Raw genomic sequence first — 13,118 nt, 5'->3', positions numbered from 1 at the left:
TTTTATCATTATTATTATCCTTTATTTGTTTGGCGCCACAGGGGTTCCGCAGCGCCGTACATTAAGCTAGGGCTTCCATACATACCAGGATTGCCAATAGAGGCAGCACAGTGGCGAAGTGGTAGCACTTCTGCCTCACAGCGCTAGGGTCATGAGTTCAATTCCCGACCATGGCCTTATCTGTGCGGAGTTTGTATGTTCTCCCTGTGATTGCGTGGGTTTCCTCCGGGTGCTCCGGTTTCCTCCCACACTCCAAAAACATACTAGTAGGTTAATTGGTTGCTATCAAAATTGACCCTAGTCTCTACCTGTCTGTCTGTCTCCCTCTCTATGTGTGTGAGTGTGTGTCTATATTAGGGAATTTAGACTGTAAGCTCCAATGGGGCAGGGACAGATGTGAATGAGTTCTCTGTACAGCGCTGCGGAGTCAGTGGCGCTATATAAATAAATGATGATGATGATGATGAATAGAGTGCCCCCCCCCTTAAATATTTTCCTATAATTTAAACTGCTGATTCCCCTATAACCTGGTTCCCATAATGGTCTTGCTTTGTTTGAGACCCAATAGTAAGGATGGAGAGGATTATATGACCTGCACACACACTCCAGGTTATGTGGTTGTCCTGTTTTTTCCCCTTTTCAAAATGATGTTGATTCATAATCCAACATAGTGATGGGGTGTATTGCGTGCAACCCACACAGTATCCGCAGTTATGACCTTAAAATGCATCTATCCAGCTTGAGCCAAAATAATTTCAATGCAACAAAGAATCAAACAAACAAGGGAGGCATTGGCCTGGTTTAGATGTCCCATGACTTAGCCAGTCTGCCTAGCACACTGCCAACGTTCTCAGACCTGCAGAAAGTCCAAAAGCATTTCTCTTCCTGGCCAATTAAATAGCTACAGAATGAGAATTGCAGGATTCCAATAAAAGTTAGAATAACTCTGAACTAATGGTCTGCTATAGCTGCTTGACCCAGAACATTAAATATATGCACAACTATTAATATGTAAACATACAATAATATTAATAGAATATAACTGTGCTGTTTAAAAAGGTGTAAATTGTATATGGCATTCTATATTTACTAAACAACGTTAGTTACTATATATACTGTGAAAGGTTTCTATGAATATTTTTGCTGTAAGCAGGAGACAAATGGGAAGGCATTAAAGTTCACTCTGAGATTTAAATTTCTCTGTACCAGACAAATAGGAAGTTACCCACAGTGAGCAGGGGATTGGTACAGGGAACAATAATCTATATGCAATAGGTAGAAAATGTACAAGCAGCATCAATTTTACTGCTGCAGCAGCAGGTTTCATAGTAAATGTGATAGGTTCCCTGCAGGAAACATCTCTGCTGCCCTAGAATGTGGAGATAAAGGGCTGACAGATTTGTATTTTTTTTTTTTTTTCATTGAATTGAAGGAACGAAGTTCCAAAAAAGTATTCTTCATAAGCATGAACTTCACACACAAAATATAAACATATTAATACGAATGTGAAACAATGTAAAACTAAATAGAAAAAAGGCATTAAAAATAGTCACACTTGCTGCTTGAACTAAAGAAAAACATTTCTATGGAGGTGGACAATTTAATATTTCATTATTTACTTAAGAAAATCAGGTGAACACAATGGGCTTGATTCATTAAAGTAAACAAAAAAGGACTAACTGCACCTTGGCAAAACCATGTTGCATTGGAAGGGGGGGGGGGGAGGTAATTTTAAAATGTGGGGACAGCTTTACAATTGAGGTAGGGCATGTCCTAGATCAAATTTAAATTTCATTGTAAAAATAAAGCTATCAAGTATTTGTGTGCTACATGAAATAACAGTCAGTATTTAACTTATGTGCAAAATAATAAACTAATTTGCACCCCTTGCATTGTAACATGGTTTGTTCTGTAGAAAAATTACTCCTTTTTTTAGCCTTATTTTCCTTAAGGAACCAGTGCCAATATCTATAAGTACATAGTTGTTATGATAGGGCACAAATACACTTAAGACCGCATTGTACCCTGTGCCGGCTTTAGCAAGAATAACCTTCAATACTTTCTTATACTGTTCTTTGAAGACAAAGATTTCCTTATGCAGTATATTGGGGGATAAATGGAGTTTTAGGTATAAAAGAGAAAACAGAAAATAAATCACTCTAACACGATTCTTCCCATAACTACTTTTAAGCAATTGGTGAAAATCCACAAAACTAGGACAGCAAATGTACGCACTATACTTCTAAAGGATCCGAATGTCCGGTCTGGCCAACCTGTGGCTCTCCAGGTGTTGTGAAACTACAAGTCCCAGCATGCCTTGCCAGTAGATTGCCAGCCAATAGCTGGCAGAGCATGCTGAGACTTGTAGTTTCACAACACCTGGAAAGCCACAGGATGGCTAGGCCTGCTAATGTATTTAATTTTATATGCACCTGTAGGCACATATTGTTCAGTGGGAGTATGGGAATAAATCCATGGGTGGGCAAATATATATTGGACAGTGGTTCTTTTTGCAGTTTTTCTCCTTACCGTGCTGCCTATAATGGTTGGTGACTTGCAGAATAGCAACCTATGTCCCAGTCATAAACATCTGGCTGTTATACAATTGTTAGTCAGTACATTTGAAGCTGGATTGCCTCTTTAAAAAACACTCACTGAAATCGCCAGTAAGGAAAACGGCCTCAGCCCCCGGAGCCCATTCTTTGCAATATATTCCACCATCTGGCTGGGTGTGGATTCCAAATGAATGATAACTTCTTGAAAACTTCTCCAGACCACCTTCAAATCCTTCAAGGTTCTTCAAACGGTCCTTGAACAAAGCATACCTTCCAAGACAACAACAAGAAATTTATATCAGAACAGTACATACGAGATGAAAGTAAAGTCTCATATTTAATTCCCACCTACCTCCCCCAAAATATATTCCACACTCATTAGCTCCAGTCAGCACAAACAGTCCGTAAGTAGGATCCTGTTAATATACCAGCAAGTCAGTGCCAACTTTTGTCATTAATGACTATTAACAACAGGTGGCAATCATTGAATACTTTTTCTTTCTGTGCCTTCTTTTTGGAATTTATATTCCAACCATGTATTGGATGTATCCTGCAGTGTATTGTCTGTTAGAGCAGAGGTTTTTATTGTTTGTTTGTTTTTTAAACACACACAATTTACATTAATTTTGCGTGCCTTAATGTTTCTACCTCTGATGAAACTGCCTCCTAAGAGGTGGAGAAACGCGTCAGTAACGCTCATGTGTGCAGGTTTGGCCAAACATATTTAACTTTTATTATTTTTGCTCATGTAAGAACAGTGTGTATGCAGCGGTTCCAGCCTCCATTCCATCAAGTGAATTTTCTTTTTTGATCTAAGGGTACAACGACCAATTTATTTTGTTGATAATAGCAGTTACTGACTTCCCAAATAGCTTCTGTGGTTTCCTAAAACGGATTGAACCGATTGTTTTTTGAATGGATGTGGAGCTAATCCTTGTTAAGAACATGGTTAAACTGATTACCAATTGCATGTGAAGGAATATTCCTGGGTAAACTTCAGTTCCAATAATTCACCTTGGTACCATTAAGGAGGCACAAATTTGGCACTTTGAGTACAAAGTTTGGATCATAGGATAACTGTTCTTACAAGGACAATAATATCCAAAGGATTGGAGAACTGCATTATGAGCATTTTATAAGCATTACGGAGTTTGAGAAAAGCAGTCAGTATATACTGGAATGTAATTTTATTTTCATATTTGATTCTTATCATATAATCGACCACATTTAGCGTGATTACTATAGTTTATTTTATGTGATTTTTATCTTTTTAGATTGAGGTTTGCAATAAACTAGCATACACAGATATCATTTTAACCAGCGTTCTCTCGTTTATTAGTTTGTTTGTTTTGATTGTTTAACAGGTACAGTACCTGTTAATGCTGTAGCAGTGGTTGAATGAAGCACCCCAATAGACTCATTAGTGCCTATTTTTGCCTTGTAGTTTTCCTTTAATGAATCAGGCCCACAATCCCACAACTGAATCTATACTAACAACCACAAATGTTATTTATACACACGGCACACATATATAAATAGCCAAGTCTAGCTTGTGTTTATTTTATTAAATAGATCATTAAAAAGTTCACAAATCTTCAAAACTAAAATAAAAACTATTTTTATTTATTGAATTCCAGACATCTCCCTTAAGACTGCACAGCGAAGGTAAAATAAAGTTACAAATTGCTGGACAAGTCTTTGGGGTAAATTTACTAAAATGTAATGGAAAGTTTAGGGCTCCAGACGGTCAGATTGACTATTCAGCTATTTGGAGGCTCAATTTCAATCCATTGGCGATGTTACTTACTTGGTGTCTGTCCCGGTCTTTGAGGGGGAACCCAAACAAACTTATATTATCTTTTCCCCTTTTTTCTGTAGTGTAGTAGTAAAATACTTACCCTCCATCTTCTGGATTTTGAAGCGACATAATTCAATGGTTTATAATCTAAAAAAACAAACACACAGAACCACTCTGTAGTAAGTCCCAGCACAAATGAGTTGAACTTTGGCTAATCCGCACATTGAATATACGTACAGCTAATCAGTAGTCTCACGTTCCTGATTGACTGTCTGTCTGTTCAGTAGGCAGGCTAGGCAAAGTCTAACTCATTTTAGTCGGGACTTAGTACAGAGAAGCTGCATTGCTCTGAATGTGTTTATTTTTATTAGAAGCTAAAGGATTACGTTGGTTCAAGATCCAGAAGATGGAAGGTTAGTATTTTATTACTCCACTACAGAAAAAAGAGGGGAAGTTATTTATTAGTTAAAATACGGGCACAAAATGTATTTATTTAGAAAACAGGCAACGGTTTAATTCATATTAGAAAAAAGGGTGAAACTTATTTTTCTACGTTTTCAATGGCATCCAACTGCCAGAGGTACCAGGTAACTAGCACACCCCCTGCTTTAAAGGGAGGGAGGGTTCTTTTCCATTCATTTTTTTTCACAACGAATATAAGTACAAATCAGAATGGAGATTTTTTTAATTTAGTGCTTTGTAAAATGGTGACTTTAAAGAAGTTTGGCCTTAAATATATCTGAATTAGAAACCATCAAAAAAATAAGCCCATCAAAAAAATAAGCCCAATACCAGGCTTTTATAGACTTTATAGATAAAGTATTGCAATATACAATTGGGGGTATATATACACTAAACTGCAGGTTTGAAAACGTGGAGATGTTGCCTATAGCAACCAGATTCTAGCTGTCATTTTGTAGAATGTACTACATAAATGATAACTAGAATCTTATTGGTTGCTATAGGCATTAGTGGCGCTATATAAATAAATGATGATGATGATATTGCCTATAGCAACCAATAAGATTCTAGTTATCATTTATGTAGTACATTCTACAAAATGACAGCTAGAATCTGGTTGCTATAGGCAATATCATCATCATCATTTATTTATATAGCGCCACTAATTCCACAGCGCTGTACAGAGAATTCACTCACATCAGTCCCTGCTCCATTGGGGCTTACAGTCTAAATTCTCTAACACACACAGGCAGGCAGACAGACTAGGGTCAATTTGTTAGCAGCCAATTAACCTACCAGTATTTTCTTTTTGGAGTTAAGGAGGAAAATCGGAGCACCCGGAGGAAACACGGGGAGAACATACAAACTCCACACAGATAAGGCTATGGTCGGGAATTGAACTCATGACCCCAGTGCTGTAAGGCAGAAGTGCTAACCACTTAGCCACCGTGCTGCCCTAAACCCGCAGGTTAGTAAATATACCCCCTGGACTCAAGGGCAGAAGAGAAGCAGGTGCTGAGCAACTTGAAACTGAATGATCCTAACAACAATACACAAACCAATTAAAATTAAATAAAAAGTTGTGTTACTTAGAAAAGCTTCACAGGTTAAAACTATAACATTTAAAAGATAACAGAATTTCTGGATTAGATTGGGTTTCCAAATATTCAAGCACTTACATGTGTAGATTAAGTGGTGTGTGAGACTAAAGGATTATTAATGGATTATACATGATTAGATATGAATACTATTATTTTATAAATATATTCCCCCCCCCCCCCTAGATAAATTGGATAAAAAAAAATTAATAATCTTGGATCCATATCAGCAGATTTTTTAATTTGCATTTTGTATTGAACCCAACAAGAAACTGCTCATCTGTTGTATACAATTAGCCACCTAAATGTAACTACTATTGACACAAACAGTTTAACAATACAATGATGAATATTTCTAATCCACCTAATTACTTTATCCCGGGTAACATAAAATAATTCCCATTTATGCACACATTATAATCTAGGAAGTGTTCAGCATAGAATTCCAACAATTGCATTCAACCTTTTTTTTTTTTTTTTAGGAACTTGGCAGAGAATCAAACAGGACACTCATGTGGGCGAAAATCAATCTGTGCAAAATTACTTGTTCTCATGCTTTCTAATTTGGTTTTGCAATTTTAGCAAAAGAGTTTCGCAATCAGCTCAATCGATTTACAAGCAGCACAAGTTACAATGAGGTAATAACGCTTGCATCCTTTATATTCATCAAATCTGTAGACAGAAAATTGTCTGGTATAAATCTGTACTTCCAGACTTTTCATTGTAAACAAATGCATTACCACACATGCACATATCCCTTGTCACGTGCCATCCCAAGGGCGAGAGTAAAGTTCAAGGGTCAATAATATTTTCTCCCACTTCTGTCAAAAAACAAACAAACAAAAAAAAAAAACCTACTGCCTCTACCACCATTGTGAAGGGATGTAATGAGATGCTCTGCTGGGGAAACAATGTTACTATGAGTGAGTACACCTTCGACTGGTCAGCCAAGCAAGCAAGCGCATACTCAACTTATTAGGTTCAATTGTTCGCCCCTTTTCCAGTGTTTAAATAAAAGTGAGGCAACCGCAACACAACTAGACTTTTTTTTTGTAGAGATCCAGCAGCGTTACAATGAAAGCCGAGCGCTAAATGTTGGGTTGATACAACATCAACCTTCATCAGAAAAGACCTGCGGTTGCACTTGCCCACTTCAGATACAGCTTAAAAACAAGGAGGGGATCAGGCATTTCAAACAGGTGAACATTGTCTTTGTTGACCAGCCAGAGATGGGGCAAACTCTAACTACGGGTTGACAGAGGGAAGGGAACAGGTGTTAAAGTGTAATGTTTAATAAATCGATACGATTGTTTCTTTAATCGTCAGTTCATTGCATTTTACTAGGACACTATATATTTTTAATGTGGTGCATTTGTATTTTGGTGCATTGATCTACATGATAGGGTATTTATTTGGTTATTTATTTATTTACTCCATGAGCTTTATGCTTTGTTTGACTATATGAATTTACTGAAGTTCCCCACGATATTTAGTGTTGGGGTGCGTATTTATCGAGCCAGTTTTGTTTTTATTCCCAATGTTTGTATTATGCCCTTGGCTGATGAATTTTATGATATGATATTAGTTTTTAGCACTATTATATTAATTTGAAGACACTATATATGACACTCTTAAGTATTATCTGTTCAGGCACATTGGTTTCTGCTATTATCCTCAAGCACTCATATATGGGGTTTTTGACCAGCACCTCTTGACCCAATTATTATCTGTTTATTTTGAGGGTATATGAGCACAGATGTGGACATCCCACTTCTAAACAATATCCATTAGTCAAATTGAGAAATACTCCTACACAGATCAACTTTAGAAGATTACATTTTTTTTTAAAAAAAAACAAACAAATGAAGATACAAAGTAAAAGTTTGTATTCTGACTTCATTGGAGAGATATCAAGCATTGTTAACACCACTGACAAACTCCAAAGCCTCCTATCTACAGGACAGATATTCCTTTGAAGATCCTGTGAAGAATAGGAACCATATAACAATCTCCACAAGATATTGATCTTTGGACATTAACAGATATGGTCTATAATTTTTTTTCCATGTCTAATATATATAAGCCTAGCGGCGTGTGTTAGTGTGTGTGTGGAAAAAACTATTTTCTCAGAAAGGGCTCATCCAATTGACCTGAAATTTGGTATACTGACATTATTTGACAAAAAAATGATAATCGTGAAGTCAGTTAACTTCCATCATCCCCCCTTCCCCCCCGTGGGAGAGGTAGTAAAGGCTAAATTTACCAGTTGAGGGCTCAAATTCTTGACCGTGTGGGTATTTATTTACCAGAGCCTGTGTTTGGTCATGGACAATTGTATGTCGCATTTTCACGAGTACGGAGAAGCAGTGATGTGAAAGTGCAGGTTATGAATACTGCCCTTCAAGGAAGACTGATTGAGCACAGCGATAAGGTGTTTAGCAGAAACGTTGTGTATCGAGAGATTTTAGAACAGTAAAACTATGGAGATTAAGGATGTGGCGATGAAGATGAAGGATGAGGTGATGGAGAAGAATGATGAGGTGGTGACATGTGGACAAAACCACGTTAAAAACGGGCGCTTACGTCGGGAAGTAACGCTTTTCCCGAGGAGGCCTGGCCTAGCCCCAAATGCATGACAAGAACCTTTTTAACACCTTAAGTAGCTTGATTTGACTAGAATGCACGAGTATCATGCACGGGTTATCTTGTTATGAATGGTCATTCATGATATGATATCTTCTGAATTGCATTTAATCAAGTCGCAGATATTTATTGTCATTGTGTTTTCTGCAATTTTGATATTATTCATTAAATTTTCATTTTAGAACCACCGCTTCTATTAATTTTACGAAGATTTACTATCACACTGATCCTTCTTGAACCATATAAATGTAATCCAACACAAGCGCAGTTGTTTATATATTATGTTCATATTATATCAAGGAGGGCTATACCTTATTTTTCCGCTGCTGCTGTGTTGGACCGTTTAACTTGATTTTCTGAGTGCAGTGTACCCCAATTTATTTAATGTGTTCATCTTGACTACATTAACTCTCCCAAGTCATGATAAACATTTCAAAATTTTATGATTACGATTCAAGAGAGATTTCACCTCCTGTTGAACTCCTGAATAACTCCAGTAAACTAATATTATGGATGTCTATTCTTAAAAACGCACATCAAAAAGAAAAAAAAGAAAAACAAACACATTAAGCAAAAGAAAACAAAGAAAAAAAAAAAAACACAATACATGTTTAGCTCTGTCCTATTTTAACAGATACCATCTAATTCCTGAAATTCTCATGGCTTACGTCTAGGATTCATTGTTTGTATTTTAAAGCAGAGCTGCACAAATATGGTGAATGACCATTGGCCATTACTATCCATCAGTCAAAGTCATGCCGGTCACTCTGCTCCAAGTTGGTTTCGCTCAGGATATGGCTTCCTCAGTTTCTTGCTGTAGCCTTTGTTCTCTCCTTACGCCAACCTTAAAGGATGCAAAAGGGCTGGCACAGAATCCTTTATCCCTCGGAGCATGGTCTGAGCATAGGGGGGGGAGGGGGAAAGTAGGATGGGAGGGAGGAGACTTTGTGGGTGATGACTGAATGCTGCTTCTCACTTTTCTCTCTCCAAAGGTGTGTAAGACTCACCTCACAGCCACAGTCTCTGAGCAATATTCATCATCACTTATTTATATAGCGCCACTAATTCCGCAGCGCTGTACAGAGAACTCATTCACATCAGTCCCTGCTATATATATCTACTATATAATTGTTTAGTGGCGTGTGTGGAAAAAAAAAAAAACCAAGCTGCAGTGCCACCTGCTGGGCAGAGTTATACACTGACCTATATATTTCTTGAAGGAGAAGTGACAGTTGGGAGTGGTTGGTGGTTGCCGGGGGTGACAGTGGGGAGTTTTTAACACAAAGGGGGGTATTCAATTGTTGCCGTTAACTCGCTAAAACAAAAAAAAAACGAGCGCTCTAAAAATATTAGCGTTAATACGGTAATTACTCGCTAAATTTCATTTTCAGCGAGTAAACTACCGTATTAACGGTATTTACGCGCATATAACCTTATTAACGCTAATATTTTTAGAGCGCTCGTTTTTTTGTTTTAGCGCGTTAACGGCAACAATTGAATACCCCCCCTTAAGTAGTTAGATGAAGGATGAGGTGATGGAGTAAAATGATGAGGTGGTGACATGTGGACAAAACCACGTTAAAAAAGGGCGCTTGCGTCGGGAAGTAACGCTCTTCCCCTGAGGAGGCCTGGCCTAGCCCCAAATGCATGACAAGAACCTTTTTGACACCTTAAGTAGCTTGATTTGACTAGAATGCATGGAGTAGCATGCAAGGGTTAATATATATATATATATATATATTTATTTATTTCTGTCACATGAAATAGTGATAATAGATACATGTGGGACACCCATGTGCTGGCTAAGAATTCATAACATACAGCAACAGGACCATTCAAGAACAACAATCACCAACTGACTCTACCCAAAAGAACTGTTCAGGAACAACACCTCACACGGCCAAGCAGGGGCATACCCAGGTGAGCGCACACCATCAACTCCACTTCCACACAGCAAAGGACACAACACAGACACCCCCTTCTACACAACGCCATGGAAACTCTCATGAAACATATCCGGCAGGACCAGAAGCCCTCTACCCTCCTTTAGGTAGCCACCAACACTTCACTCACAAGAACAAACGTATTTATTACCTCCGCAAGTATTCATACCCATTGGCATTCGTTAAGAGCGTTTTACTACATATAAAGCAGGTCTGACACTAGAAACCATTGGTGTGTTTACTTGAATTTCCCTTAACACAACCTGGATTTTTTGCATTTACCACAGGTAAACACATTGGGAATGCATATGATGATCTTTTGAACTTTCAAAAATGCATATAAAATACAAATGGCGTTTGACATGTATTTACTAGCATTAAATGGAGCAATTTGTTGATTAAATCAGAGAGTGAACCGCAAAGTAACACTAGATACAGAAAAAATATCCACTGTATTTCATTTGTGCAGATCTCCATAGAGACACGTGTTATCTGACTCAATGCTTTGACCCTACTGTGCTGCATATTTGTGTCTTGATCTCCTGTTTATGTTTGCATGTTCTTAAACAATTCAGAAGTAAGAATAATGCACAAAACCATCATTCTTTTTAAAAGCTGATTCTTGGAATACTACCCAAGGAGAAACATTATGTAAGCAAACATTTATAAAAGATGACTTACAAAGACAAAGCAAGACTTTTACATCACATAGTTGGGAAAAGAGCTCAACTCTGAAATTATAATTATTGCATTCTGTCTTCTACACCAAGAAAATTGCAAATAGTTTCTATAACATATACTGTAAAACAGATCTTAATTTGAGTGGGAAAAAAAAAGAGGAATATTAAGTGAGAAAATCAGACAATGAGGGTTGATAGCCTATGTTTCATATTACACAAGAGAAAATAAACTGAAAGGTCAGTTGAACAGTTACAGCATTGCCCTTTTCCAAGGTAATCAGCAGAGCATGTAGCAGAGACGTGGATAGGGACGTGACTGGAAAGACAGTTAATAAAGTGCCACACTGCCATGGAAGGTGGAATAACAGATGGAATAAGGACAGTGATATTGCTTTATCGTTCTACGATGACACTTGAATCCAGCTAATGATTTATATAATATTATATTATACACACACATATATACATACATGAAACTCAGTGGTTTAGTTATATTTTTTCAGAATATGATTTCAGCTGTCTAATTCTGCTGCCTCGAACATAGGGAGACAAATGTAATTGTTTAATTACTTTCTACCTTAGTTAAATTATTGTTTTTAGTTCCCCATATTCCAATCAGCATAAAATGTTGGGTGGGGACGCACTGGCTATCTTGACAGCTGCAGTAGAAGTGAAGTGTAGCAAGCAGCTCAAGTTAGGAATGGGCAGTATACCGATATTATAGTGAAAGTAAAGGACTACAAGATCTATATTTTAGAACGCTTTCAATTCACAAGTAAGGTGAGCTTTAATCCACAAAAGTGTCAAGCAGTGTGCCAAAGTTTTGGCCAGCTAGTGACCTTCTTCAGGGTAAAAATATAAATAGACTGTGAAAGAGTTAACTTGGTTTGTTCAGAAAAATATTGTTCAGGCCTACAGTTTTGCAAGTCACAATAGGCTTTAGTTTTATTAACAAGTATCAAGGACACGCAAGAACTAAAACTATGATTATGAAATAACAGTTATGTCTAGTTTTACAGGACATGTATATCTTTCTTTGTAATATTTGCTGATGTTGGAATTTGTGTTTCACACTTGCGCTGTGCTAAGAAATCTATGCGACTAAAACATTATCTATAGATGATTTGTTTTGATAAATTCAGAATATATAGTACACCCCACCTGTGTGTGTATTTAGTGTCTCTCCGGTCGGAATGATATATCTCTACTGATCACTGAAGAAATATCGTTATCCACTGCTTGACACTCTTGTGAATTATACCATTTTTTTGACTAAAGACCTGAGAAGACCTTTATTAGCTGATTGAGTTAAATGTTGCAGTAAAGACCTATTTTCCCATTCTTCACTTTGGTGGTTAATCGGCCCAAAGTTCCTTCCTTTGCTAAAATGGAACCTCAGATCTGGGACCTGTTGTGTACCTATGCACCACCTAGACCCCTGCACCATCTGCAACGTTGATGACTAGTAGATACATACTCTACATCTCCATGCTTCCAGTCTGCTGCAGGGGATGGTTTCACACTGTGCAAAGCTCAATACCCCCTTTGCTACTACAGTCTCTCTACCCCTCTCTCTATATTGTAAGCCATCACGGACAGTGCCCTCAACCTTATGGGCCTGATGCTGAGATGAATGTAATTCATGGCAAAGACATAAGCATAAATTATATCCAATAAAATTACGTAATTTTATTAGTATGCAGAGTTGCACGTATCTTAAGTTACATGCTTATCTCCACAGTATGCAAATTGTATACATTTCAGTAAGATATGCTTAAAGTATACTATACATTAAAAAGCATGTCTTACACTACGGGCCATAAACTCCTAAAAATAAATAAATAAACAAGCACCCCCCCCCCCTCACCCAAAAATCCAGACCAGCTGTAGTAAGCAATAGCTACGGGTAAGCTGGAGCTTGTAGTACTACAAATGCTGAC

At 37.5% G+C, this 13,118-nt stretch overlaps 1 protein-coding gene across 1 annotated transcript in view; it reads right to left on the bottom strand.

Annotated features, from left to right (window-relative positions):
- Positions 1 to 13,118, bottom strand: part of GBE1 (1,4-alpha-glucan branching enzyme 1) — a 96,966-nt gene that overhangs the window by 73,330 nt on the left and 10,518 nt on the right. The window contains exon 3 of the mRNA XM_075197072.1: positions 2,656 to 2,825. Within this exon, the coding sequence (XP_075053173.1) occupies positions 2,656 to 2,825 (170 nt within the window). The remainder of the gene's footprint in view (positions 1 to 2,655; positions 2,826 to 13,118) is intronic.

This window comes from Mixophyes fleayi, chromosome 2 (genome assembly GCF_038048845.1).
Source record: "Mixophyes fleayi isolate aMixFle1 chromosome 2, aMixFle1.hap1, whole genome shotgun sequence".
Classification (NCBI taxonomy): Eukaryota; Metazoa; Chordata; class Amphibia; order Anura; family Limnodynastidae; genus Mixophyes; species Mixophyes fleayi.
Note: the sequence above shows the minus strand (reverse complement) of the source record. Positions and strands in the feature narration are given on the sequence as shown.